Here is a 26515-nt window from a genome sequence, read left to right on the forward strand (position 1 = left end):
TGCGCGTAATCTGACGCTGTTTGGGGAGGGCGAGGCCGAAACCTGATCCTCCAGTCCGGGGGTTCCGTTAATGTTTAATCAGATAGGATCGTCCGATGGGGCTCTGGTGGCGTGATCTGCGGGCCCCAGGCGTCAAGCACCCACACCCTAGAAGGTTTCCGCAGCGGCGTCGAGGCGCTCATGGTTGCAGGAGGGCGCCGCCGCTCAGTTCAGGGTCCGAGCCTGGAGGAGTGAGCCAGGCAGTGAGACTGTCTCAGGCGGGCTGGAACGTGCAGTTGCAGCGGCGGCTCCCAGCTCCCAGCCAGGATTCCGCGCGCCTCTTCGCGCGCCCTGAGCCTGAACTCCAGCTCCTGGACAGTCCTCCCCACCGCAAGGCTCAAGGCGCCGCCCTCGTGGACCGTGCGCGGCCTCTAGGTCTTCTCACCAGGACGGCAACCTCTCCCCTGGCCCTGATGGATACCGTCAGCTCCAGGCGGTCCTGGTGGCCTCTGCCGCTGCCACTGCTGCTGCTCCTGCTTCTGGGTCTCGCGGGCGCCCGTGCGCAGGAGGACGAGGACGGCGACTACGAGGAGCTGGTGCTAGCCTTGCGTTCCGAGGAGGACGGCCTGGCCGACGCACCCGAGCACGGAGCCACAGCCACCTTCCACCGCTGCGCCAAGGTGCGGGCGTAGGGGTGGCAGGCCTGGGGGAACCCGCAGCCGGGACGGTGCGGTGCTGTTTCCTCTCGGGCCTCAATTTTCCCCCCATTTAAGAGAGGAAGTGGGGTGCAGGTCTCCGAGGGCTCTTCGCTTGGCACGGTCTTGGGGACTGCAGGCAAGGCGGCGTGGGAGGACGGGTCGTGGGGAGCGCGGTGGAGAGCGGAGACGGCCGGCCTTTCGGGGACTTGCAGGGGCGTGCGGCTGCGCTATTCAGCGGGAAGGCTCACGGGGTTGGGAGACTGGGAGACTGGGAGGCTGAGGGAGGGCGGGCAGAGCACCGCCAGGGTCTCCTGCCCAGATTTCAGACTTTCCGCCTCGCCGCGGCACAGGTGGGTGAAGAAGTGAATGCCTGGAACGCACTGGGAACGCACCAGACACAGAGGAAGCGGGCTTGCCCTTATAGTGGGTTCCGATTTGGTTTGGGAAATATGGGCAGCGGAGGATGGAGGGCCTGGAGAGAAGGCCCTACCCGAGACAGGAGCGGGGTGGGAAGGACGGCAGATGCTGGGAGCGCGAGGCAATTTCTTTACGACACAGAACTCATGCTGTAGTATTCCATCTGTTTCAACTGAAGAAAAGAACCAGCTGAAGGGGCAGGGGAGAAGGGGCGGAGTTATTCTCGAGGCCCATTGGTGTCCTTTAGGACTCAGGCAGGGAAGGGCCCTTGGTGCTCTGGAGCCGGAGGTGGCGCGCCTGGTACTGGGACCCCGCAGCTGAGCCCGGCGCCGCAGCCCACCTGTGAGACGAGTTTGCTCAACGACTCTGCCAGCATCTGGCCCTCAGGCTCTGGGAAGCTTCTTCCCGGGGCCGGATCACTAGTTTTTTTCTAAGTATTACCAGCCCAGGACTTGGCTGAGGTTCTGTGTCCCCCAGCTTGGAGTCAGATCTGGGGTTGAATGATGGCTTCCCCTCACTAGCTGTGGTGCTTGACAAGCCACTTATCCTTGAGCCTCCATTGCCTAGTCTTTAAACAGGAAGTGACAATCCTCCCTAAGGGCTCAGTGGCAGCAGATGGGGAGATGAAGGGAAAGTTCTGTTGACCATGAGTGACCTCACTCATGCAAGCCCAGGGAGGGATCACTTGCAGTTTTGCCCGTCTGCAGGGTGACCTGTTGGTGACATTGTCTTTGCTCCAAACCACAGCTCCCGGGGCAGAGGGGAAAATTCTGCCACTCACAGCTGCCTGCCCCGTCTGAGTGTTCTGGGTGGCAGGATGGCAGGTCCTTACTCAGCTCAGTATAGCCCTCTTCCTTGTTCCCTGAACCTTTGACTTTCTAGAAGGATGTTGTGGGGTTGTGGCCAGGATAAGAAAGGGCATTTCAAGTTACCACTGCTCCAAAACAACTGTTCTGGAAATAGTGAGTACCCCATCCTGAGAGGTGAGTAAGCAGAGGCTGTATGACCACCTGAACCAAGCCCTTGAGGATGTTTCTTCTCTGGTGGAAGTTTGGAACAGGAGCCTCCTCAAATTCATTTATTCATTCATTCAATGGATATTTTGTGGGAATCGAATTTAGAATGAAAACTTTTTTGGCAAGCAGAAAAGGATTTTTAGACCAATCCTTTTGTTTTAGTCATGATAAACTGAGGCTCAGAGAGAGGAGGTCACCCCAGGTGCATTAGAACTGGGTTTCTAGAACTCACATTCCACTGCACAGAGTTCTCTCCCAATTCATTCGATTTTTATTTAGCAGAAGGCATTTTTAGATGAATCTTTGAAGCATTAGTAGGAGTACAGCGATGACGATGTCAGGAGAACTTTATTCTAGGATTAGGAGGTACCATGAACAAAGGTACAGAGCTGGGAAAACAAGAGGTGGAGGATAAGGAGCACGTGTCCACAGTTCTTTTTCTTTTTTTGAGATGGAGTTTTGCTCTTGTTGCCCAGGCTGGGGTGCAATGGTGCAGTCACTGCAAACTCCCCCTCCCAGGTTCAAGTGATTCTCCTGCCTCAGCCTGCCAAGAAGCTGGGATTACAGGCACCCGCCACCACACCCAGCTAATTTTTGTATTTTTAGTAGAGACGGGGTTTCACCATGTTGGCCAGGTTGGTCTTGAACTCCTGACCTCCTCAGTGGATCTGAGGAGGTGATTCGCCCGCCTTGGCCTCCCAAAGTGCTGGAATTACAGTTGTGAGCCACTGCGCCCAGCCTCCACAGTTCTTTATCCACCTTCTGAAATGTAAAATGTTCTGAAAACCAAAAGGTTTTTTTGTGATTTATTTGATGGTAGCATCTGACGTGAACTGACATGAGATTATTATTATTATTATTATTATTATTATTATTTTTTTTTTTTTTGAGACAGAGTCTCGCTTTATCACCCAGGCTGGAGTGCAGTGGCCGGATCTCAGCTCACTGCAAGCTCCGCCTCCCGGGTTTACGCCATTCTCCTGCCTCAGCCTCCCAAGTAGCTGGGACTACAGGCACCCGCCACCTCGCCCGGCTAGTTTTTTGTATTTTTTAGTAGAGACGGGGTTTCACGGTGTTCGCCAGGATGGTCTCGATCTCCTGACCTCGTGATCCACCCGTCTCAGCCTCCCAAAGTGCTGGGATTACAGGCTTGAGCCACCGCGCCCGGCCCTATTTTTAATCTAGTTGTGTGAATATGTGTATTCATGTATTTTGCTGCATAGATTACATATGCAGCTCCAGATTCCTCCAAGCAGACTCTCTAATTGCCCACTACTGTCTTTCTAAAATCCAAACAAGTTCTAAGGTTCAAAACTGATTTGGCCCTAAGGCTTTGGGTAAAGGGGGTGAACTCTGTTCTACTCTGACTGGAGTCCAAGATGCGTATATACAGAGATGTGGGTGGTGAGGCTGCAAAGGTAGGTTGAGGTAGGGGCCAAGGAGGAGCATGGAGTTTAGACTTGATCCGTGAGGCTGTGGGGAGCCAGTGAAGGTTCTTGGGCAGGTATGTCTGCCTGAGAGCAGCTGGAGCAGACGAGAGCTAAAACCAAACAAATCACCTGCAGATCATGGCTGCTATAGTTTGTCCCCTCCAAATCTCATGTGGAAATGTGGTCACCGGTGTTGGAAGTGGGACCTAATGGGAGGTGTTTGGGTCATGGGGGAGGAACCTCCATGAAAGGCTTGGTGCCATCCTTGTGATAATGAGTAGGTTCTCCCTCTATGATTTCCCTTGAAGGCTGATTATTAAAAAGAGCTTGGTACCACCCTCTCTTCTCTCTTGCTTCTTCTCTTGCCATGTGATAGATCTCTGCAAATGTAGGCTCCCCTTCACCTTCTGCCATCAGGGAAAGCAGCCTAAGGCCCTCACCAGAAGCAGATGCTGGTGCCATGCTTCTTGGAGAGCTTGCAGAGCCATGAGCTGAATAAATCCCTTTTCCTTATAAATTACCCACCTTCAGGTATTCCTTTATATAGCAACACAAAAGGACTAAGACAGTGGCCTTGATTCTTCTCTCTCTTTAAGAAGTGTTGCCTTTGCTCACTTAGTCATCCCTTCTGCCTGCGTTTGTAGAGCATCTGGATGGGAGATTTATACAGCCGTCCCTCTTGACCTTCCCAGCAGGCCTATGTCATAGGTACTACGATCTCCACAATACAGCGGAGATATCTGAGGCCAAGAGAGGTTGACTGACTTGCTCATGGCCACACAACCAGTAAATATTAGAGCTGGAATTCAGGTCCACGGTTTCCTGGCTCCAGAGCCCATGAGTTTTTCCCTCAGTTTATTCTGATTGGGGCATGGGGGAGGAGGTGGCCTTTGGGCAGGCCCGCTACAGGTAACCAGGCCCATAGAGAGCTGGGTGCAGGTACAGAGGAAAACCTGTTGTCGAGTGCGGCCCATGGTTCCCATTTTTGCCTGACTGGCACATTTGAAAGTGTTATATAACTATGTGAATAATAATAGTTGGCCTATATGAGTTTTTTAATTTGCTTTTGGGTCCGCATTTGGTAACTTCTTTATCATTTACTACACTCTGTGGTGTCTCTTTTGCTGTAATTCTAATATGTAAGTAGGGGTGAGATAAAGTACACATAGGGTTTGCTGGGTTTCTTCCATGTCATCATGTTCCTCCGTGCACGGGGCCAGGATCCATGGAGGCTGCCCGGCACCTATGTGGTGGTGCTGAAGGAGGAGACCCACCGCTCGCAGTCAGAGCGCACTGCCCGCCGCCTGCAGGCCCAAGCTGCCCGCCGGGGATACCTCACCAAGATCCTGCATGTCTTCCATCACCTTCTTCCTGGCTTCCTGGTGAAGATGAGTGGCGACCTGCTGGAGCTGGTGAGCCACCCTTTTTGGGAATGGCACTTCCTGATAGGGCTGGGCCACTGCATACACACTGGGGACTGTGCTTAGTAGGCCTACTGCTGAAAATCAGAAGGGGACAGCAAGTATGTATTGAGCACTTATTAGGTACCAAGCACAGTAACCACTGGCTTTCTGTATGGAATTCCCTTTAAGCCTGGCCATGCCCCAGTGGTATGTCCATCTCCATTTGAAAGTTCAGAGGGGACCACATAGACAGCTAGGGGTAGAACCTGGATCAAACCCAGTGGTCTGCCTGCCAGCCATTCTTGTGCCAATGCATCTGCTGCCTATGGAAACCTTTAGGGACAAGGCCCTGGGATGTTCAATGGAGCCTGAGTCATTTTATAAAAAAGCATGACTCAAGGGTGCGCAATTTCTTTGAGGCTGCTGCTATCAGAGTAAAGTCCCTACTTTAGGACAGGGTGGCCCTCCTCCCTCCTAGATGTCACATCTTTGGTGGAGGGGCAGAAAGGGGACTGGGTATTCTCCTCACCCTGGCCCTAATGCTTCAAATCTTAAAAAAAACTTTCTTGTTTTTGCTTCTGCCCCACCTTCTAGCCCACCTCTTTTCCTGGCCTCTCACTTGATGAGAGCGTGTGTCATTTTCACACTGATTCTCCACATGGCAAGGGGTGCTTCTCAGCCTCCTGCAGACAGTGAGGCCCAGGGTCTTGCCCAAGGTCACACAGCATGTAATAGGCAGGGTCAGAGTCTGGACCTGGGTCTCCTAGCTGCACTGTACTGCTGCTCCACGGGTTAATCAGCTCAGCATCCCGTGGCTGAACAGCTACCTCATACCAAGGCCTGTGGGACCATGACAGGGATTGACAGGGTCCCTGCCTTAGGAACCCGTAGTCTAAGTAGAGGAGACTGACAAGTCAATGCCTTCCATCAGTCTGCTCAGCACACGTTTACCAAGCGCCTACTGTGTGCTGCAGAGGCGAAGATGACACAGCCCAGGCCTTTCCCTCGAGCTTACAGTTCAGAAGGAGAGACTGATCAGTGACCGCCAGTACAGTTGACTCTGGGACAATGTGCTCAGCATTGGGGAAAGACGAAGAAGGTACCCGTGTGGCACCAGATGACAGGCACAAGCCCCACAGGCCAGGGCAGCTGCTCAGAGGAGAGTAGGACAAGCAGAAGCCAAGCAGAAAGCTGCAGGCATTTGCCATCGAGACCTGGGCTTCAAACTGGGCATCATACCAGCCTGGGTTTGAGTCCCACCCAGCCCCTTATTAGTTGTCTAACCCTGGGCAAATGCCTTCACCTCTCTGAGCCTCATTCCCCTATCTGTAAACCAGTTATAATAATGGGAACATTCATTTAAGGACTAAATGAGGTTGTGAAGCATTCAGCAGATGCTAGGTATGGAAACTCGCCAAAGTGGGGGCAGGTTAAGAAACCTCTGGGGATACCAAGGCATCCAGGGACTAGTTGTGGCAGGAAGCTGTTACCACTTAGGTCTGAAGGGTAAGGAGAGGGAATAGTTTTCCCTCTGCCCAACTGGAGCTGGTGGCATGGAGGAGAGGCTGCCTGTGGGGAGTCACCTGAGGGTTCACCGCTGCCATGCACAGGGAGTCAGGAGGTAGGGAGGGAGTGGGGCAGATGCACAGTTTTTTGTTTTTGTTTTTGAGATTCTGTTGCCCAGGCTGGAGTGCAGTGGCGCCATGTCAGCTCACTGCAACCTCTGCCTCCCGGGTTCAAGCAATTCTCCTGCCTCAGCCTCCTGAGTAGCTGGGACTACAGGTGTGTGCCACCATGCCTAACTAATTTTTGTATTTTTAATAGAGATGGAGTTTCACCATGTTGGCCAGGCTGGTCTGGAACTCTCGACCTCAGGTGATCCCCCACCTCAGCCTCCCAAAGTGCTGGGATTACAGGCGTGAGCCACCGCGCCCAGCTGCAGATGCACTCTTGTCCCTCTAACTCCTGCTGGTGCCTCCCATTGGCTGAGCCTAACTGGAGGCTTTGCAAGGGAGCTGGTGCTGCAGTTTGCAGTGAGCAGGCTGGAGAAGGCTGGGGAATAGACTGGGGGACAAACCGAATTGCCAGTGCTGTTATGTCATGATTTAGGCATGGTGTCCAGGGCCTGAGCTTCACTCCGTGTCCATCCTGCCCAGAGCCTTGGCACAGCCTGGCTCCCAGACAAGATGTCAAGTTCAGAATCCTTCCCAGATGGAGTCCTTTGTGCCAGGCCTTGTTGCAGGGATATGGGAGTGCTGGGCTCCCAGCTTGATCAATGAGTGAGAAAACTCAGGCTCCTAGTCTGTCCTCCGGGGCACCAGGAGGGAGTCTGCCGGGACAAGGTGGGAGGCTGCTGGGCTGGGGTGTGGGGATAGGTGTGATCAGGTGAGGCCAGGCTGTGGCTGTGTTTGCTGCTGTCCAGATGGCTTAAGCAGAGTTCCCCGACCTTTCTGGCTTCTGCAGGCCCTGAAGTTGCCCCATGTCGACTACATCGAGGAGGACTCCTCTGTCTTTGCCCAGAGCATCCCATGGAACCTGGAGCGAATTACTCCTGCACGGTACCGGGCGGATGAATACCAACCCCCCAGTAAGACCCCCCATCTGTGCGCTGCCCCTCCACATCTGAGCTGAATCCATTTGCTCTGCCCCGGCCTTGCCTCCCTGCCAGTGGTTTCCACTTCTCCGAGGGCTTTGGGACTCAGCACCTCCACTGACCCCTTTTTTTCTGTCCCATCCCCAGCCCCTGCAGCCCCCACTGCCTGCCTTCCTGTTGCTCCACAAATGCAAAAGTCTTGCCTTAAATGATCCTCTTTTCCTCCTTGTCTCTTGTTTTCCTCTTCTCTCCATTTGGAATGGCCCAGCAGGCTGCACTTACCTTGGAAGGAGGGTTCATCTGATGGTGACTCTACCTAGGGCCCCCCCAGGCCTCTATAACTCCCAGTGCCCTGCAGACTGGACTAGACCCCTTAATGGGACAGACACAACCTGGACTCGGATGCCCCTGCCTAGCTTCCTTTTTTGCTGCTCCACCTGCCTCCAGCTCTGTTTGGCTTTCTGGCTCTCCCTGCATGGCCCACTTTGTGTCTTCCCTCTAGGCCTTTCCTTCCACTGCTCCCTCTGCCTGGTGTGGCCTGACTATGGGAGGGAGGGAGGAGGAGCAGCCATGGAAAACAGTCTGCATTCTAGCAGGGCCTTGCAGGTGGCAATTCCTTGCAGGTGGCAGTTCAGTTGGGGAAGACTCTAGATGCACCTGGCCTGAGGAGAGGATGAAGGGTTCTAGTTGGACTGTGTTAAGTTTGAGGTGCCCATGGTGTGAGGTCTGCAGCTCAGTGCAGAGACGATGCAATGTGGTGGGTCCGTGCAACATGGTGCCAGGACGCAGAGCTTGGGGTGAACTCGGCTTCCACCCCTTACCGGTTCTCGTGGGGCCTTGGGAAGCCACTTCGTTCTATTAGCCTTGTCTTTCTTGTCTGTAAAATGGGCACACAACCCTGTCCCTGTCCTTCTCACAGGTTGATGTGAGACTCCAGTGAGTTGAAGGATGTGCAGATGCTTTTGGAAGTGAAAGGTTGGGGGCTTCTGTGTGACTTTGCATATGCCCGGATTGTGTGACCTTGCCTATGTCTGAGTTGCTGCCATTGCAACAGATCAGAGCTGGTGGGCAGGGGGTGGAGTTAGGGTTTGTGTGGGGGACATCCTCTGGCAAGGGTGGCAGCAGCAGAAGCGAGGGACCTGGTCGGTCATGTGTGCTGACCTGGCCTGGGCAGCCTGTGACCAGGGAGAGGGCAGCTCCTCTGTAGGAGGAGCCTGTTCCTTTCCAACCAGGCGGGACCTCTTCTGTGGATCCCTGGAGCCCCCTGCACTCTACATCGGTGCCTCAAGGACCTCCCAGAGCAAGTTAATATCAGAGACTGAGAGGGACACTGGCAGAGGGTCACAGAGGCCCCAGTCCAGGCAGAAGACCGAGAAGATCTTGCCCCCTAGGTTAGTTTCCTAGCACTGCTGTGACAAAATACCACCCCCTTGTTGGAACAAGTTGATTCTCTGCAGTACTGGAGGCCAGAAGCCTGAATCCGTGTTGGCAGGACCGTGTTCTCCCTGGGAGCTCCAGGGAAAAGCTTCTCTTGTCTCTTCTGTGTCCCAACAGCGGCGGCACACCCATCCCAGCCTCTGTCTTCACACAGCCTTCTCTGTGTCTCTCTCCTCTTCATTGTCTCCTAAGGACACTTGTTGTTGGATTTAGGGCCAACTGGATCATCCAGGATGATCTCATGTGGAGAACCTTAACCACGTCTGCAAGGACCCTTTTTCCAAATAAGGTCACAGCCACAGGTGGTGCGGGTTAAGATGTGAGTGTACCCTTTGGCAGCCACCATTCCCTCCTCTCCCTTGGACCAGAAGCAGCTGTGGGGCCCTTTCCTCCCCATAGGATGCCCATGGATTGTCCCCCTCCCCACTTCCCCCGAGTGTCTGTGGGAAGTGGCAGGAATGGCAGGCAGGGGTGTGGAACCCCTTCTGGAGTCACATCAAGGGCTTGGCTGGAGGACGTCCTACTGGAGCTGTTGGGCTGGCATGGGGCAGGCTGGCTGGGCCCAGCAGCAGCCTCTTCATTCATGGGGAGGCCACAAGCATGGGCCCTGGAGCTGGCTGCCGCCCTCAAACCCAGACTCTGCACTCTTAACTGTGTGACCCTGCACACGTCACTCACCCTCTCTGATCCTCAGGTTCCTCTGCAAAAGCGAGGGAATAGTAACTCTCACTCTGCAGGGCTGTTTGGAGGGTTAAATGAGTTATTGCTGTAGCATGCATTTCTCTTTCAGGTATTGAGTGAGGTGCTATGATTTTAGCCCTGCATTTTTCTTTTCTTACCATTCAACAATGACGTCTTGAGCACCCACTGTGTGCCAGGCACCATATTAGGTGCTGGGGATACAAAGGTGAATGAAATGGACGTGGTCTCTTTCCCCAACAGTGTATCCAGAAGATTAATCCATTCCTTAAACAAATGCTACTCGACACAAATTAGTTCTGGATAGGCTGAGAGCTCTGAAGGAGTGCAGGCAACTGCGAGCCTGTGTATCCGGCAGAAGGATCAGGAAAGGCTTCCTGGAGGAAGCGCTGTTCCAGCCAAGACCCGCGGGGGCATTATTAACCAGGCAAAGGGGACAGTGTCCAAGCAGAGGAATGAACATGGACTGAAGCTGTGAGGCAGGAGGGAGTGTAGCCTGTGCAGAAGGGACTGAGGCTGGTGAGACCAGCAGGGCCTGGGTGACCTCCAGGGCAGACGTGAAAGGAAGAACTCGGCCACAGTCTGAGCTTTACAGGCGCATGGCAGGGCTGCCTGGTGAGAGCTAATGAGCTCCCTGCTCTGGAGGTATGCAAGCAGGACTGGGCTCCCACCTGCCAGAGGCCACAGAGCTTTCTGTACCAACCCAGAGGCTGGAAGAGGCCACTCCAAGGCCTCTTTGCCCCTGAGAGTGGTGGCTTTTCTTGAGGCCATCTTGCCACGCTGTCACAGGGAACTAGCAGCCTCTGCCTCACCCTGGGGTTTGGAGGATAGAGGGAGGCCTAGGAAGGGCCCCAGAGGCCCTGTGTCCTGTCCGAGCTGAGCCCTTTTCCAGCCTCTCACTGGAAGGAAGCCCAAGGATGTTCCTGTGGGGGCTTTGGCTTGTGCTTTCCCTCCAGCTGTGGAGGTCGTGGTAGGGCTGTGGGCCCTGGGTGGGCGTTCCAGGCTTACAGCCTCTCTCCTGGCAGTGTCTTACCAAGAGCTGCCCCTTCGCCAGGCCCACCTGCCCTCTGCTGGCCATGCTTGCAGCCTCCTGACCCTGTCCCAGCAGGAGAGTGCGCTGGTGTCAGCGGGCAGGAACTGCCTGTATTTAGAAGGTGTGGGGCTGCGCTGGGGCCACACCCCAGGCCCAGGGATGTGACCTCACAGTGGTCACATCATCTTGCAGCGGACCCCAAATACAGCTCCTGGAACAGATGGTGGTCCCAAGCACAGGTGGGACCAGAAAGGATTGTCACCTGGGCTAACTCAGCTGCAGCCTCAGTTCCCTCCTCACACACGACGAGGAGCATGGACTGGAATCCTGCCCAGCAGGCCTTCTGCTTGATATGCGTTATGTGGCTTATGTCCAGGTAGGGAAGCAGCTTCTGTGCTGTCTTCTAGATGAGGCTGTATCCCCTGGGCTGTCTGCCAATGTATCATCCAGTCATCCCGTCAGCCTGGAAGCTCTGAGGGAGAACCTTGGGCTGCTTCCTAAGCACCTGTATCCCCTGTGGCCAGCTCGGGGCATCTGCTAGGGGCAGACTGAGCATGGCTTATGGGCCTGGCACCATCTGGCCTCTGCCCACCTTGCTGGCCCTGTCATGTGTCTGCCCCTCCGACATTCCATAGCCCAGTTCAATATCTAGTGGTTCCTCTAGGGTGACCAGCACCCTTTGGTCTCCAGATGTCTTCAGGTCGGAGCTCACAGCGCTCTCAACCACCCCTTCCCAGTGTAGCACCGGGCACGTGATGAGTGAAAGCTCCTAACACACTCAGAGAGCAAGGACTCTGCCTCATCCCGCAGCCTGGGAGGACAGGCAGCCTGCCGAGGACCTGCCCAGCATGCTACAGAAGTAACCAAAGTGCCCATGGGCACTGATCAATGGAGCTTCCTGCTGAGACTGGAGGCCATAAGGCAGGGTGAATAGTGTCTGTGCAGGCTGGGGACTCACAGTTCGGACTGTGCCCAACCCTACTGCCATAGTGGGTGGGAGGATGTAGGACTGGGAGCTGACCTTGCCTGAAATTAGTGTGGGATCTCAGAGTAGCCACTGAATTGCTATGTAGTGGGCTAAATAGTGGCCCCCACAGATATACACACCCAGACAGAGCCTGTGAGCCTGACCTTATTTGGAGAAAAGGTCCTTGTAGATGTAATTAAGCATCTCAAGATGGCATCATCTGGATTATGCAGTGGGCTGTAAGTCCCATGATGTGTCTTTAGAGACACACAGGAGGGGCCATTTGGAGACAGAGGCGGAGATTGGAGAAATGTGACCACAAGCCAGGGAGCATCAGCAGCTACCAGAAGCCGGAAGACGTGAGGCAGGGTTCTCCCTGGAGCCTTCGTTGCTGAGTCTGGGAATTTGTTACTGAAGCCATAAGAAGCGACGACACTCCCTGAGCCTCCTGTACTTGCTTACCTGTCCTGAGATGAGAATCTCTACTCTGCAGCATATTTGGAGGATCACTGCGGGGGACACAGAGGTGCTATTCAGATGGCACTTCAGAAGACTCAGGAGACCCTGGGGCAGGAGCAGGTTGATTGACAGCCCAGAGGGCTACCATCTGGTTCTACCTGAGGCCCTGCTTCTCCTGGCTGCAGGGGTTCCAGGGCCAGGCCATTTCCGCTGGCGCAGGACTCTTCTAGCAGCAATCTGCCTGAAGTCTTCTTTTGGCCTGGCTGAGAGTTTCTGAGACCCGCGCTGGAGCGGAGGTGCTTCCTTCCTTGCTTCCCTTCTTTCTCCCTCTCCTCTCTGTCCAGTGGGCTGGACCTGCCTTGCATCTGTGAGCTCTCCCTACTTTCTCCTACACCCCGATCTTTGTCCTGCACAGGCGACTCCCCCAGTGAGTCTCTTGCAGCTTTTACTCCAGTACCTGCTTCTTGGAGAATCCAAACTGATCCAATTAGGGATGATAAGTGTAGGGTAGGCTCTCGGTGACTGTTTTCTCTGAGGCTGTGACTCGTGTGAGGTGGAAGCAGCCCCTATGAGCCCTTCTGGTACGTTGTGGAGTGCAGAATGCTTGGACCCGGAGTCAGGAGGCGCAGACACACATCCTATCCGAGCTGCAGCTTCCTGTCTCTAAAATGAGCCGACCAGCGCAGGTGGCCAGACATCACTGTTATTCTTTGAGTCTTTAAATCATGTTGTCTTTCTGGCAGACTTGGTGAGCTGTGAAAAGCTATAATAGGGGCTTTATTTTACACTATGATATTATTTCTTGAACATTCATATTATTGTTGGATATTGATATTAATATGAAGGAGCAGGATGACTTGGGTCCTTCCTGGCAGTAGCATTGCCAGCTGATGGCCTTGGACAGTTATCTGCCCCCTCTAGGCCTCCCTTTCCTTGTCTATGAAATATAGAATAGGATGTAGCATGTGAGGACTTTTTTGGAGGTTCAATGAGTGCATATATATATATATATTTTTTTTTTGAGACGGAGTCTCGCTCTGTTGCCCAGGCTGGAGTACAGTGGCCGGATCTCAGCTCACTGCAAGCTCCGCCTCATGGGTTTACGCCATTCTCCTGCCTCAGCCTCCCGAGTAGCTGGGACTACAGCGCCCACCACTTCGCCCGGCTAGTTTTTTGTATTTTTTAGTAGAGACGGGGTTTCACCGTGTTAGCCAGGATGGTCTCGATCTCCTGACCTCGTGATCCGCCCGTCTCGGCCTCCCAAAGTGCTGGGATTACAGGCTTGAGCCACCGCACCCGGCCGAGTGCATATATTTAAGGTACTTTCACTAGTGCCTGGGATTTCCTCCACAGTTTCTGTGTGTTAACTATAAGGTTGACTTCATGCTCATTCCCTCCTCTCCCACAAATGTCACTTTGGAAAGAAGGAGGCAGCCTGGTGGAGGTGTATCTCCTAGACACCAGCATACAGAGTGACCACCGGGAAATCGAGGGCAGGGTCATGGTCACCGACTTCGAGAGTGTGCCCGAGGAGGACGGGACCCGCTTCCACAGGCAGGTAAGCACGGCCCTCTGGTAGGAGGGCTGTCTCTGCCCATATCCCCATCCTGGAGGTGGGTGGGGACTCCCGTCCAAGAGTGTTGCAGCTGTACTGCTGGGCCACAGCCCCCAGCTGTCACTGTCCCCTCCCTGTCATCAGTTGTGGGAAGGGTGTTCATCCATCCAGCCACCTGCTGATTTGTTATGGGGTGGGGGGGGGGGGTCTTTCTTACGTGGTCCTTGTGTTGGCTGAGCAGGCCAGCAAGTGTGACAGCCATGGCACCCACCTGGCAGGGGTGGTCAGCGGCCGGGATGCTGGCGTGGCCAAGGGCGCTGGCCTGCGTAGCCTGCGCGTGCTCAACTGCCAAGGGAAGGGCACAGTCAGCGGCACCCTCATAGGTGAGTGATGGCCCCAGACAGCGTTGGTCTCTCTCCATCTGGACCTGGCCTGGGAAGTGGCTTGGGCTGGGCCCAGGAAGAGCTAGTCTCCTAACCAAGAATGCTGTGGCAGCCACTGCCGCAGAGCCAGAGAACCAGAGTGCCAAGGCTGGCAGGGTCCCCAGTCACCACGAGTGCAGATGAAGAAACCCAAGCGAGGGTTACGCAGGTAGCCCAAGGAGTGCAGACTGGACCCTGGGTCAGTGACCTTTCCACAATTCCACACTGCTCCCCTTTTCAAATCTGGTGACATCTTTGTGTCTTTTGTGATGTTATCTTCAATGTGGAGGGACTGGAGGTGATCTAAGTAAACTTCTTCTATTTTCTGCTTGCATACCCCTGAGACCAGGGGACTCACTTACTTGCATGACTGGGCCCTGCAGGTCACACTGGCCAGGCAGATGTGGTGGAGGAACTGGCAGAGGACTTTTTCTAGACTATGACTATATTTAGTCCATCTGGCGGCCCCCCTGTGAAGTCCAGCTGAGAACTAGGACTCCAGGGGCCTGTGGACAGAGAAGAGGGAGGGTGCTCTCCCTTACTGACTTCCTCCTGTGGCCATTGAGCAAGGCCTCTGTACAACATGCCCTGGGGCTGGCCTTGCCATAGCTGCTGAACAGTTGATGAAACCAGTCCAGAGAGGGGAGGTGACTGCCCAGGGTCACACAGCTCAAGCTGATGACCTCACTGGGAAAGGTGCCAGCTCTGGGCAGCAGCTTGACTTCCACTGCAGACCCCAGGCCCCAGGCCCCAGGGTCAAACACTGGCTCTGGAGCTAGCGGAAGTAGCCCATGAGTCTGAAAGGCTGAGGAGGCCAGGAGTCTTCCCTGTGTTCCACCAGTTCTGCCCTGAGACTTTCCTACAGAGTACAGGTTTTGATGTTCACTTTTAAAGGCAAGAATCAATAACCTTCGGCCCCATCAGGTGACCCCTTGTGCCTGTCCCACCCCTTTATTGACTGACCTCGGCTCAGTCAGGCCAGTTCCTGAAGGTCAGTGTGTGGAGAGGAGGCTGTTCTTTCCCAGAAAGGCCTTCCCCAGGCCTGGTGCTCTGGCGTCTGGAGGACCTCCTGGAGAAATCCCTTCTTTGGCATCCCAGTCAGTCTATGGGAAGCCCTTGCTGCATGACCTGGCACGGGGCAGGGGCTCAACAGTCACTCTTGCCTTCCTTGCCGCTGCCATTTCCTCCTCTGTAAGCAGGTGGTTGTGTGTCGAGTCTGAGCACAGAGATAAGCACACAGCAGGTGCTTAATAACTAGCAGCTGCAGGCTGGGCGTGGTGGCTCATGCCTGTAATCCCAGCACTTTGGGAGGCCGAGGTGGGTGGATCACCTGAGGTCAGGAGTTCGAGACCAGCCTGGCCAACATGGTGAAACCCCATCTCTACTAAAAATACAAAAATTAGCGAGGCGTGGTGGTGGGTGCCTGTAATCCCAGCTACTTGGGAGGCTGAGGTAGGAGAATCACTTGAACCCAGGAGGTGGAGGTTGCAATGAGCCGAGATTGTGCCACTGCACTCCAACCTGGGTGACACAGCGAGACTCCATCTCAAAAACAAATAAATAAATACATAACCAGCAGCTGTAAATGTGGCTGTTGTTCTTCACATCCACTTCAGTGCCCCTCTGCTCCCTTCCTCCGTGGTGTGAGGGGCCTCACTAACTGTCTTCTAGGAGGAGCATGGCTGTGAGATTCCAGCTCCATCCTTGGCCACAGCTCCTGGAGACATCTCAGAGACCAGGATCTGGAAGGCTCCCACACCCCATTTGACAGGGGAGAAACTGTCAGCTCCAGGTCCCCTTGCACATCAGGGCCAGAGCTGTTAGGCTCCCAGTCTCCAGGCCACTGGACCAGAGCTCACAGGCTGGCAAAGGGTTAGAACTGTTACTGGTGGCTGGGTGCGGTGGCTCACACGTGTAGTCTTAGCACTTTGGGAGGCTGAGGCTGGCGGATCACGAGGTCAGGAGATCGAGACCATCCTGGTGAAACCCCGTCTCTACTAAAACTACAAAAAATTAGCCGGGTGTGGTGGCGGGGGCCGGTAGTTTCAACTACTCAGGAGGCTGAGGCAGGAGAATGGCGTGAACCCGGGAGGCGGAGCTTGCAGTGAGTCTCTGCACTCCACTCGCCACTGCACTCCAGCCTGGGCAACAGAGCGAGACTCCGTCTCAAAAAAAAAAAAAAAAAAAAAAAAGCTGTCACTGGTGACAGTAGCATGAGGTAGATCATGGTCTACACCAAAATGGGGGATGTAGTGCCACTGAGGCCAGAGGGAACCACACCCTCAAGGGTGGGGAGTTATGGTATGAGGGGTCCTGGGTGTGGAGTCTTTTAATTCTTCAGACAATCCTGGGAGCAGCTGTCCCTGTTTCATAGAGAGTGGGGTCACACAGCTGGTGAGTGGGCAGCCAAGACTCTGTTCAAGTTTGTGTGGGTTCAACACTTATGGCCATGGTGGGGGGGCATCTGAGCAGGCCTCAGAGAGTGGCAGGGGGAAGTTGGGTGGGGCAGGGCACCCTTCTCATTCCTCTGAGGCTCATCCTCTCAGTGCCTCTGTTTCCTGGAAAGGGATAATAAGGTTATTGTGAGGATCCCCTGAGTTCATATATTCAGACTCTTAGAGCCAGGCACACAGAAGGGCCAGGGTTGGCTAGTTTGATTGCTGAGGTTTGATTGCTAATATCTTCCAGTTTCTATTGGTCAAGGTTCTGCAGAGAAGCAGAACCAGTAGGATGTATATATTAAGAGTTTCAAGGAATTGGCTCATGTGACCGTGGGGGCTGGCAAGTCTGAAATCCACAGGGCAGGCCAGGCAATTCCTGCAGAATTTGATGTTGCAGTATTAAGTCCTAAGGCAGGCCTGGAGTAGAATTCCTTCTTCCCTGGTAGGCCTCAGTCTGTTCTCTGCAGGCCTTCAACTGATTAGACGAGGCCCACCCACGTTATGGAGAGTAACCTGCCTTACTCAGTCTCCTGATTTAAATGTTAGTCACATCTAAAAAATATTTTCGCAGCAGCATTTCCACTGGCTTTTGACCAAACATCAGGTCACCAAGTTGATCCCCAAAATTAACCATTACTCTGTGCCTGTAAGGGAGGGGCTGGGAAAGGGGAACAGTCCTCCCCAGGGGGTGACCTAGGTTTGTTCCTTCCAGGCCTGGAGTTTATTCGGAAAAGCCAGCTGGTCCAGCCCGTGGGGCCACTGGTTGTGCTGCTGCCCCTGGCGGGTGGGTACAGCCGGGTCTTCAACGCCGCCTGCCAGCACCTGGCGAGGGCTGGGGTCGTGCTGGTCACCGCTGCCGGCAACTTCCGGGACGATGCCTGCCTCTACTCCCCAGCCTCGGCTCCCGAGGTAGGTGCTGAGGCTGCTGCCCCAAGACGGGGGCGGGGGGGGCGGCGAAGGGCAGGCTGGCCCCGTGCCCTTCTTGCAGCACGTTCCTGGAGGCTGAACCCTTCTGGCTTTGGAAGGAGTCGTCAGAGACCGGGAGGCTGGGGAGGAAGGGGCTCGAGCCTCCATCATCGCAGAGTCTGAACAGCAGTGACCCCGCCACGCCCCCACGTAGCGGCGCCCACGTAGCCACGCCCCCACACCCCGTCCTGGCCACTCTTCCTCCTGAAGGTCGCCTGGTAGCCGCCCCCTCCGCATCTCCATCCCCAGGCCCTGCGTCCTCTGCCCAATATTCTTAGGGCCCGCCCAGTATTCTTAGGGCCTCCCCACTATCCAGATACCTCCGCGGCTGCATGACTGACCACTTGAGCAAGGCTAATGTGAATGGGAGCAGTTGAGGGCTCAGACCTCACCCAAGGGACATCCAGAGTGTGCCGCAGGGCCGCGCAGTGTGGCTGCGGGGACACAGACACGGAGCCTCCGCCCTGAGGAGCTGGGGGGCAGTGACCGTCCCTCCTCTGAGCACCACTCCTCCAGTGTCAGGACACTGCGCGTATCTAGGGGAGAGAATCTTGTTCCACTTCAAGTCTGGAACTTCAAGTCTTTGTGTGTGCGCGCGCTCATGTGTGTGCGCGCGCGCGTTGTGGGTGGGGATTGCGGAGCAGATGCGTACCTGACCACGGTAACCTGGATCCTCCCTGGCCTCTGAGGCTTCCCTAGCAGCCGAATTTAAAGGCATCAAGCAAACAAAGCCCAACACATCTCTGCCTTGCCCTCTCAGTTTCCCCCCGTGGCACTTAGAGCCACCTGATACACCGAGTAGTTTCCTGTCTCCCTCACTAGAATGTAAACTCCACAGGGGCATTGGGAATGCTGCCTGGCTATGGTAGGGACAGAGGGGAACACCAGGGCGGGGCAGGGCTGCCAGAATTCTGCCTGGGGAGTCAGATTTTCCTTAGGAGGGGACATTTGAATGGGACCCAAACAGGTGTATAGCAGTTGTTCAGCCCAGCTGGCAAGGCCTCAGTTTGCTTCTGCAACCCCTCTCTTGGGCTCCTTTCTCTGCCACCTACCTCCTCACCTTTCCAGGTCATCACAGTTGGGGCCACCAATGCCCAGGACCAGCCGGTGACCCTGGGGACTTTGGGGACAAACTTTGGCCGCTGTGTGGACCTCTTTGCCCCAGGGGAGGACATCATTGGTGCCTCCAGCGACTGCAGCACCTGCTTTGTGTCACGGAGTGGGACATCGCAGGCTGCTGCCCACGTGGCTGGTAAGTCACCACCCCACTGCCTTGGCTACGGTGATGCTAACAGCCCCTTTGGCAGTCAGGGTCTGTGCCGGGACCTCCAGTGCCAGGCTCTGTGCAGGGGGACCAGAGATGAGACAGGCCTGATGGTGCCTTCATGGACACTCAGTCTGATGAGGGAGGCAAGTGCACAGTGGGAACACGAGGTCAGGGCTGTATTAGAGGGAACCCAGAGGAGGCACCTGCCCAGCCCAAGGGTCAGAGAAGGCTTCTTGGATGAGGGACATTTGATCTGGAGCTTGATGGATGAATAGGAGTCCACCTGGCCGATAAGACAGCAACTACCAAGGCTTAGAGATGTGACGGAAGGCTGTCTTACCTCACTGTGTGAGGGACTGCAGGCGGCTTACCTTTGAGAAGAGAGCTTGGTGTCTCTGTGTGTGCACGTGTTTTTGTGTGTATGTGTGTGCCTGTGTGCACTAGGAGGAGTCCCCTGCTGGGGCAGGAGGGTCAGGCCATCACCATCTTTCACCATTCACCCCTGTACCAGGCATTGCAGCCGTGATGCTGTCTGCCGAGCCGGAGCTCACTCTGGCCGAGTTGAGGCAGAGACTGATCCACTTCTCTGCCAAAGATGTCATCAATGAGGCCTGGTTCCCTGAGGACCAGCGGGTTCTGACCCCCAACCTGGTGGCCACCCTGCCCCCCAGCACCCACAGGGCAGGTAAGCAGGATGGCAGGGTGGGCAAGGCCAGGCTGGGGCTTGGGAGGGCTGTGTGACCTTGACAGTCTCTCCCCTCTCCCTTGTCTGTGTAAGGAGGATGACATCACCTTAAATAGGATTAAATGAGAAGGGGGCTCTGAAAGGGCTTTGCAATATTTCCATAACATGTTTTTATAGAGACAGTTGAGTATGTTCTTTTTTTTTTGAGACGGAGTCTTGCTCTGTCGCCCAGGCTGCAGTGCAGTGGCCGGATCTCAGCGCACTGCAAGCTCCGTCTCCCGGGTTCACGCCATTCATTCTCCTGCCTCAGCCTCCTGAGTAGCTGGGACCACAGGCGCCCGCCACCTCGCCCGGCTAGTTTTTTTGTATTTTTTAGTAGAGACGGGGTTTTACCATGTTAGCCAGGATGGTCTCGATCTCCTGACCTCGTGATCCACCCGTCTCGGCCTCCCAAAGTGCTGGGATTACAGGCTTGAGCCACCGCACCCGGCCGAGTATGTTCTTTAAGCCCTCCTCTCTCCTACCATGAACTAAAGATTTTTGTGGAGGTCCCCTCACTCCCAGCACCCCCTCCTCATCCCAGGTGCTTTTTGCAGGTTGGCAGCTGTTTTGCAGGACTGTGTGGTCAGCACACTCGGGGCCTACACGGATGGCCACAGCCGTAGTCCACTGTGCCCCGGATGAGGAGCTGCTGAGCTGCTCCAGTTTCTCCAGGAGTGGGAAGCGGCGGGGCGAGCGCATCGAGGTGGCTACCTCTCCTTTGTATGTGTGTGTGTGTGTGTGTGTCAGTGCTGGGCTCTCAGGGACCTGCAGCAAGCCCCTCCATCCTCGACACTCCAACTCTTCTGTAAGCTTACAGGACTGGCCAGAGCAGGAGTGGGGCACTCCTCGTCTCACGCGGCTGGGGGCCGCTGGAGAGAGCCACAGTGAGAAGGGTTTCCTAGAGGCTGCAGGACAGTGCTGGATGGATTTTCAATGCCCATCTGGGTGTCAGCGTGAGGGTCAGGGATCTGCTACTCTGGACTCAGCCATCTCTAGGCCCTTCTCACTCAGGTGCTCCATGGTTCTGGGAGCTGAGAAAGCTCAAACCAGCAAAAAAGGGGAATTGATGTTGATGCTACAGGATAGTGCACAGATGCCATCTGATCGCAGCATTTTGGTGGAAGGGCAGTGCCCAGCCAGGAGAGTGAGGAGGGGCAGGCATTTCTGGCCTGGGAGATGGTGTCTTAATGCTTGTGTGGGAGGCAGAGTGGGTGGGGTGGAGCCAGCTGGGTCCTTGCTTTGGCCTCTTGGATTTCCCTGTATCTCCATTTTGAAACCACTCTGTGTTTGGAAGAACTTTTGAGTATTCAGAGCTGCCCATTGGCAGAACAGTCTACTTTGGGCAGGAGTGAGCTCCTTGTCCCCAAAAGGCTAGGAGCAGGGTCTGACTGGCCCCTGGTAGGGACACTGATGAGGGTGCTTGAGTTGAGCCTGTCTATTCCCTTTCTCTGTTTTCAAAGCCCATTCTAAAGCAGATTCCCATTTCTGTCTTTGACTCTCAGGCCCAAGGGGGCAAGCGGGTCTGCCGGGCCCACAACGCTTTTGGGGGTGAGGGTGTCTACGCCATTGCCAGGTGCTGCCTGCTACCCCAGGTCAACTGCAGCGTCCACACAGCTCCACCAGCTGGGGCCAGCATGGGGACCCGTGTCCACTGCCATCAGCAGGGCCACGTCCTCACAGGTAGGAGGCTGGGCCTGCCCTGGGGTGAGGAGAGTTCCCTTTCTCCTTATGCACCCACTGCCCACGAGGCTTGGTCCTCATGAGTGTGATCCATGAGACTCGAACCTGACTTTCCATTCCATACTCTGGTTCTGCCACTTCCATGCCCTTTGACCCTGGGCAGGTGACCTTACTTCTCATCTCAGCTTCCTCCTCCATAAGAGGGAAAAAGGTATTACCTGCCTCATTGTGTTGCGAGGAGATAGGGCACTGGCCTGGAGCATGGCAGGTGCTTTGCCTAAGGTGGTGCAGTTCAGGAGAGGCAGCTCCAGAGAGAGGCCCCCGGCTGGGGCTGAAAGGAGAGCAGACCTCGGTTTGAATTTCACTCTGCCACTCGATAGCTCTGTGACCCTGGGCAAGTTACTTAACGTCTCTGTACGAGGAAATGATGGGTGCTAAGCACTTAGCTTAATGCTGGGACAATATAGATTCTAGCTATCGTTGCTATTATTGTCATCACCCGTTGCTTTAAAATCCAGTCTCTGGTATAGGCAACTATTGATAGGCTACCCTGTGTTGAAAACATGTCCAGGCAGGTAGCAGGAAGTCAGAGATGGGGACTCTTGGGGCATCAAGGGCTGGCGCCCCGAGGCTGAGCTGTTCTGGTTGGGTGGAGTGTGAGAGGTCTGGGAAGACAGTGGAGCTCCAGCCTGGAATAAGAGGCTCAGAGTTGATTCTCGTCTGAACATGTCCAGGGGAGTCACTGAGGGTTTGGGAACAGGAGGGTGAGGGTGAGACCTAACTCTGGGCACAGCAGGCTGGCATGTAGGATGGATGTTCAGGAAAGATGAGTGTAGTCAGGTGGCTGGTGCCCTTGTCCAGGGGAGAGGCTCCATCCGGTCCAGGGATCCTGGCTTAGAGAGAAGTCCGCCATGCTCTAATCACACTCCCCTTTGGAAGTGCTCAGCCGATGAACTCACAGGCACATGTCAGTTGGAAGTCATGGAATCTGACTCTATGAGGCACACCTCAAAGAGCCCCTAAGGGAACTGCAGCTAAGGGAACTGCAGGCTGGACATGCTGAGTGACTGCCCTGAGCCCTTACATCTAGGACATAAAGAATGTTAGTAACCACGACCCTACCATGTTCAGAGCACATGCCAGGCTCCATGCTGAGGCTTCACATGTGTCATCTTCACAGTGTCCCTGTGAGTAGGTGCGGTTTCTCTTTCCATCTTACAAATGAGTATACAGAGCCTCAGTGTAGCTGAGTAACCACTGTTTTCGGTTTCTTAGCCAATGGGTGTGTCTGACTCCTAAGCCCATGGAGGGCATCCCCAGGTGGTCCAGACAGACCCCAGCTTACCCTTGAACTTCTGCCTGCTGGCTGCATGGGGAGGGGCTGGGGGGAGTTTGAGCATCTCAGACCATAGAGCCCCTGCCTCACTGTCTCCATCTCTGGGTGGAGAGATGATGTTTTCCCTGAGAAACTAAGGCTCAGGTTGAATGGCTCTCCCATGGTCACACAGCTGGACAGGAGCGGAGTTGAGAACACAGGAGTCCTGATGCTCAGGCCAGCATCTCTTATCTTCTTTGAGTTGTTTCTGGGTTTTCTAGCTCTTGCCTCACACCTTAAAGAGAGAAGGTCTGATGGGGATGGGCACTGGAGACGGAGCATTCCAGCATTTCACTATCTGAGCTAGCCTTCCTCTGACCCAGGCTGCAGCTCCCACTGGGAGGTGGAGGACCTTGGCACCCACAAGCCGCCTGTGCTGAGGCCACGAGGTCAGCCCAACCAGTGTGTGGGCCACAGGGAGGCCAGCATCCATGCTTCCTGCTGCCATGCCCCAGGTCTGGAATGCAAAGTCAAGGAGCATGGAATCCCGGCCCCTCAGGAGCAGGTGAGGAGGCCTGTGAGGACGGGTGGGTGGGGTGCCATGGGGTGGCGTGGGTCTCTCCTGTGCAGCTTTTCTGTGTCAGTTTGTGCCACCACCATACCGCCATGCATCAGGGTGGCGGTTTGCCGGGTAGATGCTGTGGGCAGCTTCCGCCATTGTGTGGACAGCGTGTGTACGTATCTGTGTGTGGCTGGGTCTGTTTTTGCTTTTGTCCAGATCAGTAAGGTTTGTTGCCTGAGTACCCCACTCTACTTGGTGTAGAATGTGCATAAATTTGGCATAAAGAAATACAATATGCTTGCATTTATTGATTGATCTATTTTTTTTCTGAGATGGGGTCTTGCTATGTTGCTCAGGCTGGTCTCAAATTCCTGGGCTCAAGCGATCCTCTGGCCTCAGCCTCCCCAAATGTTGGGATTACAGGCATGAGCCACTGCACCTGGCCTCTCTGATCTATTTAACAAACCTGCTGTGAGGTTCTCAGGGTCAGGAGCAGCACTGGGCTGTGAGGACACAGAGCTCACTCAGCCATGACCCAGAGGGGGTGCCTGAGCTGCATGCTGAAGGTTGTTAGCATGACCAGCAAGGCAAGAAAAGGCCCTGCTGAGATGAGCGAGGCACGTGCCAAGCCCTGGAATGTGAGAGCCAGGCCTTCTAGAAACCTGGGTGTGGACATGACCAACAGTTGCTCTGGAACTCTCCTTTTTAAAAGCCAGTGGGAGCTTCTTAAAAGGCAGCCTAAGGAGTCCACTCTTAAATGAACTCAGACTCGGTTTTAAAATGCGAGTCTGTGTTGATTCTGGTCTGGATGGTGCATTCCTTGATAGCAAAAGACAGTGTTGTTCTTGGATCCACTTTCCCTGGGTGCACTGAGGGCTGCGAGGTTTCAGGTGCTCTTCCTGGCACTGGGGAGGGATACAGGCCCGACAGACATGTTGTTTTCCCTCCTGGAGCATCTATTTTAGTGGGGGAGGACAGAAAACAAACCAGTAAATTACAGAGGACTGAAAAGATGCGATGGAGAAAACTATAGCAAGGAAGGGAATGGGGTGGGGGAGAAGTCAGGAGAGGTCTCGCTGAGAAGGTGGAGGAAATGGGCCATCAGGCAGGGAATGTGTTCCAGGCAGAGCAGAGGCCCCGGGGTGGGGATGCGCCCGGGAGTACCAGGAAACCAGAGAGGTGGGGGTAGTTATGAGGTGGGGGATGCCTCAGAGGGGACAGGGCCAAGTCAGGTGAGACCCGAGGGCCACAGTCAGGAGTCAGCTGGGGCCACACAGGGGTCCAGCCTAGGGGGAGTGTGATCTGGCCTGGATCTGAACCTCTCACTGTGGCCTAGCTGCTGAGCTGAGAAGAGATGACAAGGGCCTTGGGCAGAACCAGGGAGACTGGAGGGAGGCGGTGGAGGGTCCAGGCATTGGGGCGGGGCTCAGGCTGGAGTCTGAAGGGAGCTGCAGGCCTGGTGGGTGGACATGGGTGGCAGAAGGGGAGGACGGCACCAAGGCTTGGGCCCCTGGACAGATGGAGTTGCCATTAAGTGGAATGGGGCAGGCTGTGGGGCTGTCAGTTTCAGAAGGAAGATGAGTTTGGCATTGGCATGGTAGGCATCTGTCTGTCCCCACGCCCCTCAAACCAGGCATGAAGCAGGAGCTCACGTGTTTGGTCAGCGATGGTGCAGAACCGCCGGGGCGGGAGATGCGTGTTTGTGTCTCAAATGGGCCCTGAGCCAGGGAGGGCTCTTTGGCCTCACAGCGGGATGTTGGAGGGAGAAATGAAGTGTAGGCGGGGGTCCCGGGCCACGCTGGACATGTGCTTTCTTCTCCTCGGCCCTGGCAGGTGATCGTGGCCTGTGAGGACGGCTGGACCCTGACCGGCTGCAATGCCCTCCCTGGGACCTCCCACGTCCTGGGGGCCTACGCTGTAGACAACACGTGTGTGGTCAGGAGCCGGGACGTCAGCACCACAGGCAGCACCAGCCAAGAAGCCGTGGCAGCCGTTGCCATCTGCTGCCGGTGCCGGCACCTGGTGCAGGCCTCCCAGGAGCTCCAGTGACAGCCCCATCCCAGGATGGTGCCTGGGGAGGGTCAGGGGCTGGGGCTGAGCTTTACAATGGTTCCAACTCAGGAGGCTGAGGCAGGAGAATGGCGTGAACCTGGGAGGCGGAGCTTGCAGTGAGCCAAGATCGCGCCACTGCACTCCAGCCTGGGCGACAGAGCGAGACTCAGTCTCAAAAAAAAAAAAAAAAAAAAATGGTTCCAACTTGTCCCTCCCTCAGCCCTCCATGGCCTAGCCCGAGGGAATGGAGATGCTTCCACCTTCCTGGAGCTGCTGGCCTGGCCCTTGAGTGGGGCAGGCTCCTTGCCCGGAACTCACTCGCTCTGGATGCCCCCTCCCCTGGTGGAGGTGCCAGGAAGCTTCCTCCCTCACTGTGGGGCATTTCACCATTGAAACAGGTTGAGCTGTGCTTGGTGCTGCCAGCTGCTCCCAACATGCCGACATCTGTGGGCAGAATGGCTTTTGTTGAGCTCTTGTTCTGTACCAGGCATTCAGTCCTCACGTCTCCACCAAGGAGGCAGGATTCTTCCCATGGGTAGGGGAGGAGGTGGTAGGGGCGGCAGGGACAAGCATTGTCAGGGGGCGAGTGTGAAAGATGCTGATGGCCCTCATCTCCAGCTCACTGGGGGGAAGCCCCTTGGGGCTCCCTTGATTAGTGGAGGCTCAGCTTTCTGGATGGCATCTAGCCAGAGGCTGGAGATCAACGCGTCCCTGGTGGTCATGGGCTGTGCCTTGGTTTCTTGAGCGACCTTTACTCTGCTCTATGCCAGGCTGTGCTAACAACACCCAAGGGTGGCCTGAGGGAGCCGTCACCTAGGACTGACTCTGCAGTGTGCAGTGGTGCACGCACCATCTCAGCCAACCCGCTCCACTACCCAGCAGACTACACATTTGCACCCCTGCTTTACAGGGGAAGCAACCTGGAACCAGAGGAGGCATGCCTGCCAAGCTCACACAGCAGGAATTGAGCCAGAAACCCAGATTGGGCTGCCTCTGAAGCCAAGCCTCTTCTTACTTTACCCCGCAGGTAACAATGAGGCTGGGAAGGGGAACACAGACCAGGAAGCTCAGTGAGTGATGGTGGAACGATGCCTGCAGGCACGGAACTTTTCCTCTATCACCTAGGCCTGATTCACTGTGGCCTGATGGAGATGCTTCTAAGGGATGGTGGGAGGAGAGGGACAACTGTCCCTCCTTGAGCACCAGCCCCATCCAAGCAAGCAGACATTTATCTTTTGGGTCTGTCCTCTCTGTTGCCTTTTTACAGCCAGCTTTTCTAGACCTGTTTTGCTTTTGTAACTTGGATATTTATTCTGGGTTTTGTAGCATTTTTATTAATATGGTGACTTTTTAAAATAAAAACAAACTTTGTCCTGACTTTTGCATAGACTTGACTG

The 26515-nt window shown here is 55.2% G+C and overlaps 1 protein-coding gene across 2 annotated transcripts; it reads left to right on the top strand.

Annotated features, from left to right (window-relative positions):
- PCSK9 (proprotein convertase subtilisin/kexin type 9) lies at positions 1-25223 on the top strand. 2 transcript variants are annotated; one of them, XM_033225025.1, is made up of 12 exons: positions 1-659; positions 4761-4952; positions 7407-7530; positions 13556-13689; positions 13928-14069; positions 17262-17458; positions 18584-18767; positions 19294-19467; positions 20064-20212; positions 21012-21189; positions 22888-23069; positions 24900-25223. In XM_033225025.1, exons 1-12 carry the CDS (start codon positions 96-98, stop codon positions 25113-25115), a joined length of 2436 nt encoding a protein of 811 aa, XP_033080916.1. In that variant the 5' UTR covers positions 1-95; the 3' UTR covers positions 25116-25223. The 2 variants fall into 2 exon arrangements, with proteins under 2 accessions (XP_033080916.1, XP_033080917.1); XM_033225026.1 differs by having other exon boundaries at positions 13559-13689.
- The last annotated feature ends 1292 nt before the right edge of the window (positions 25224-26515 follow it).

The sequence above is a fragment of the Trachypithecus francoisi genome, unplaced genomic scaffold, assembly GCF_009764315.1.
Source record: "Trachypithecus francoisi isolate TF-2019V2 unplaced genomic scaffold, Tfra_2.0 Lachesis_group12, whole genome shotgun sequence".
In the NCBI taxonomy this organism is placed as follows: Eukaryota; Metazoa; Chordata; class Mammalia; order Primates; family Cercopithecidae; genus Trachypithecus; species Trachypithecus francoisi.

Bases quoted from the DNA above. Each gene is read 5' to 3' on its own strand.
- PCSK9 (XM_033225025.1), top strand. From the start codon at position 96: ATGGGGCTCTGGTGGCGTGATCTGCGGGCCCCAGGCGTCAAGCACCCA. The intron at 14,070-17,261 runs GTGAGTGATGGC...TGTTCCTTCCAG, and splicing joins AGTCAGCGGCACCCTCATAG to GCCTGGAGTTTATTCGGAAA. The intron at 20,213-21,011 runs GTGGCTACCTCT...TTTGACTCTCAG, and splicing joins GGCGGGGCGAGCGCATCGAG to GCCCAAGGGGGCAAGCGGGT.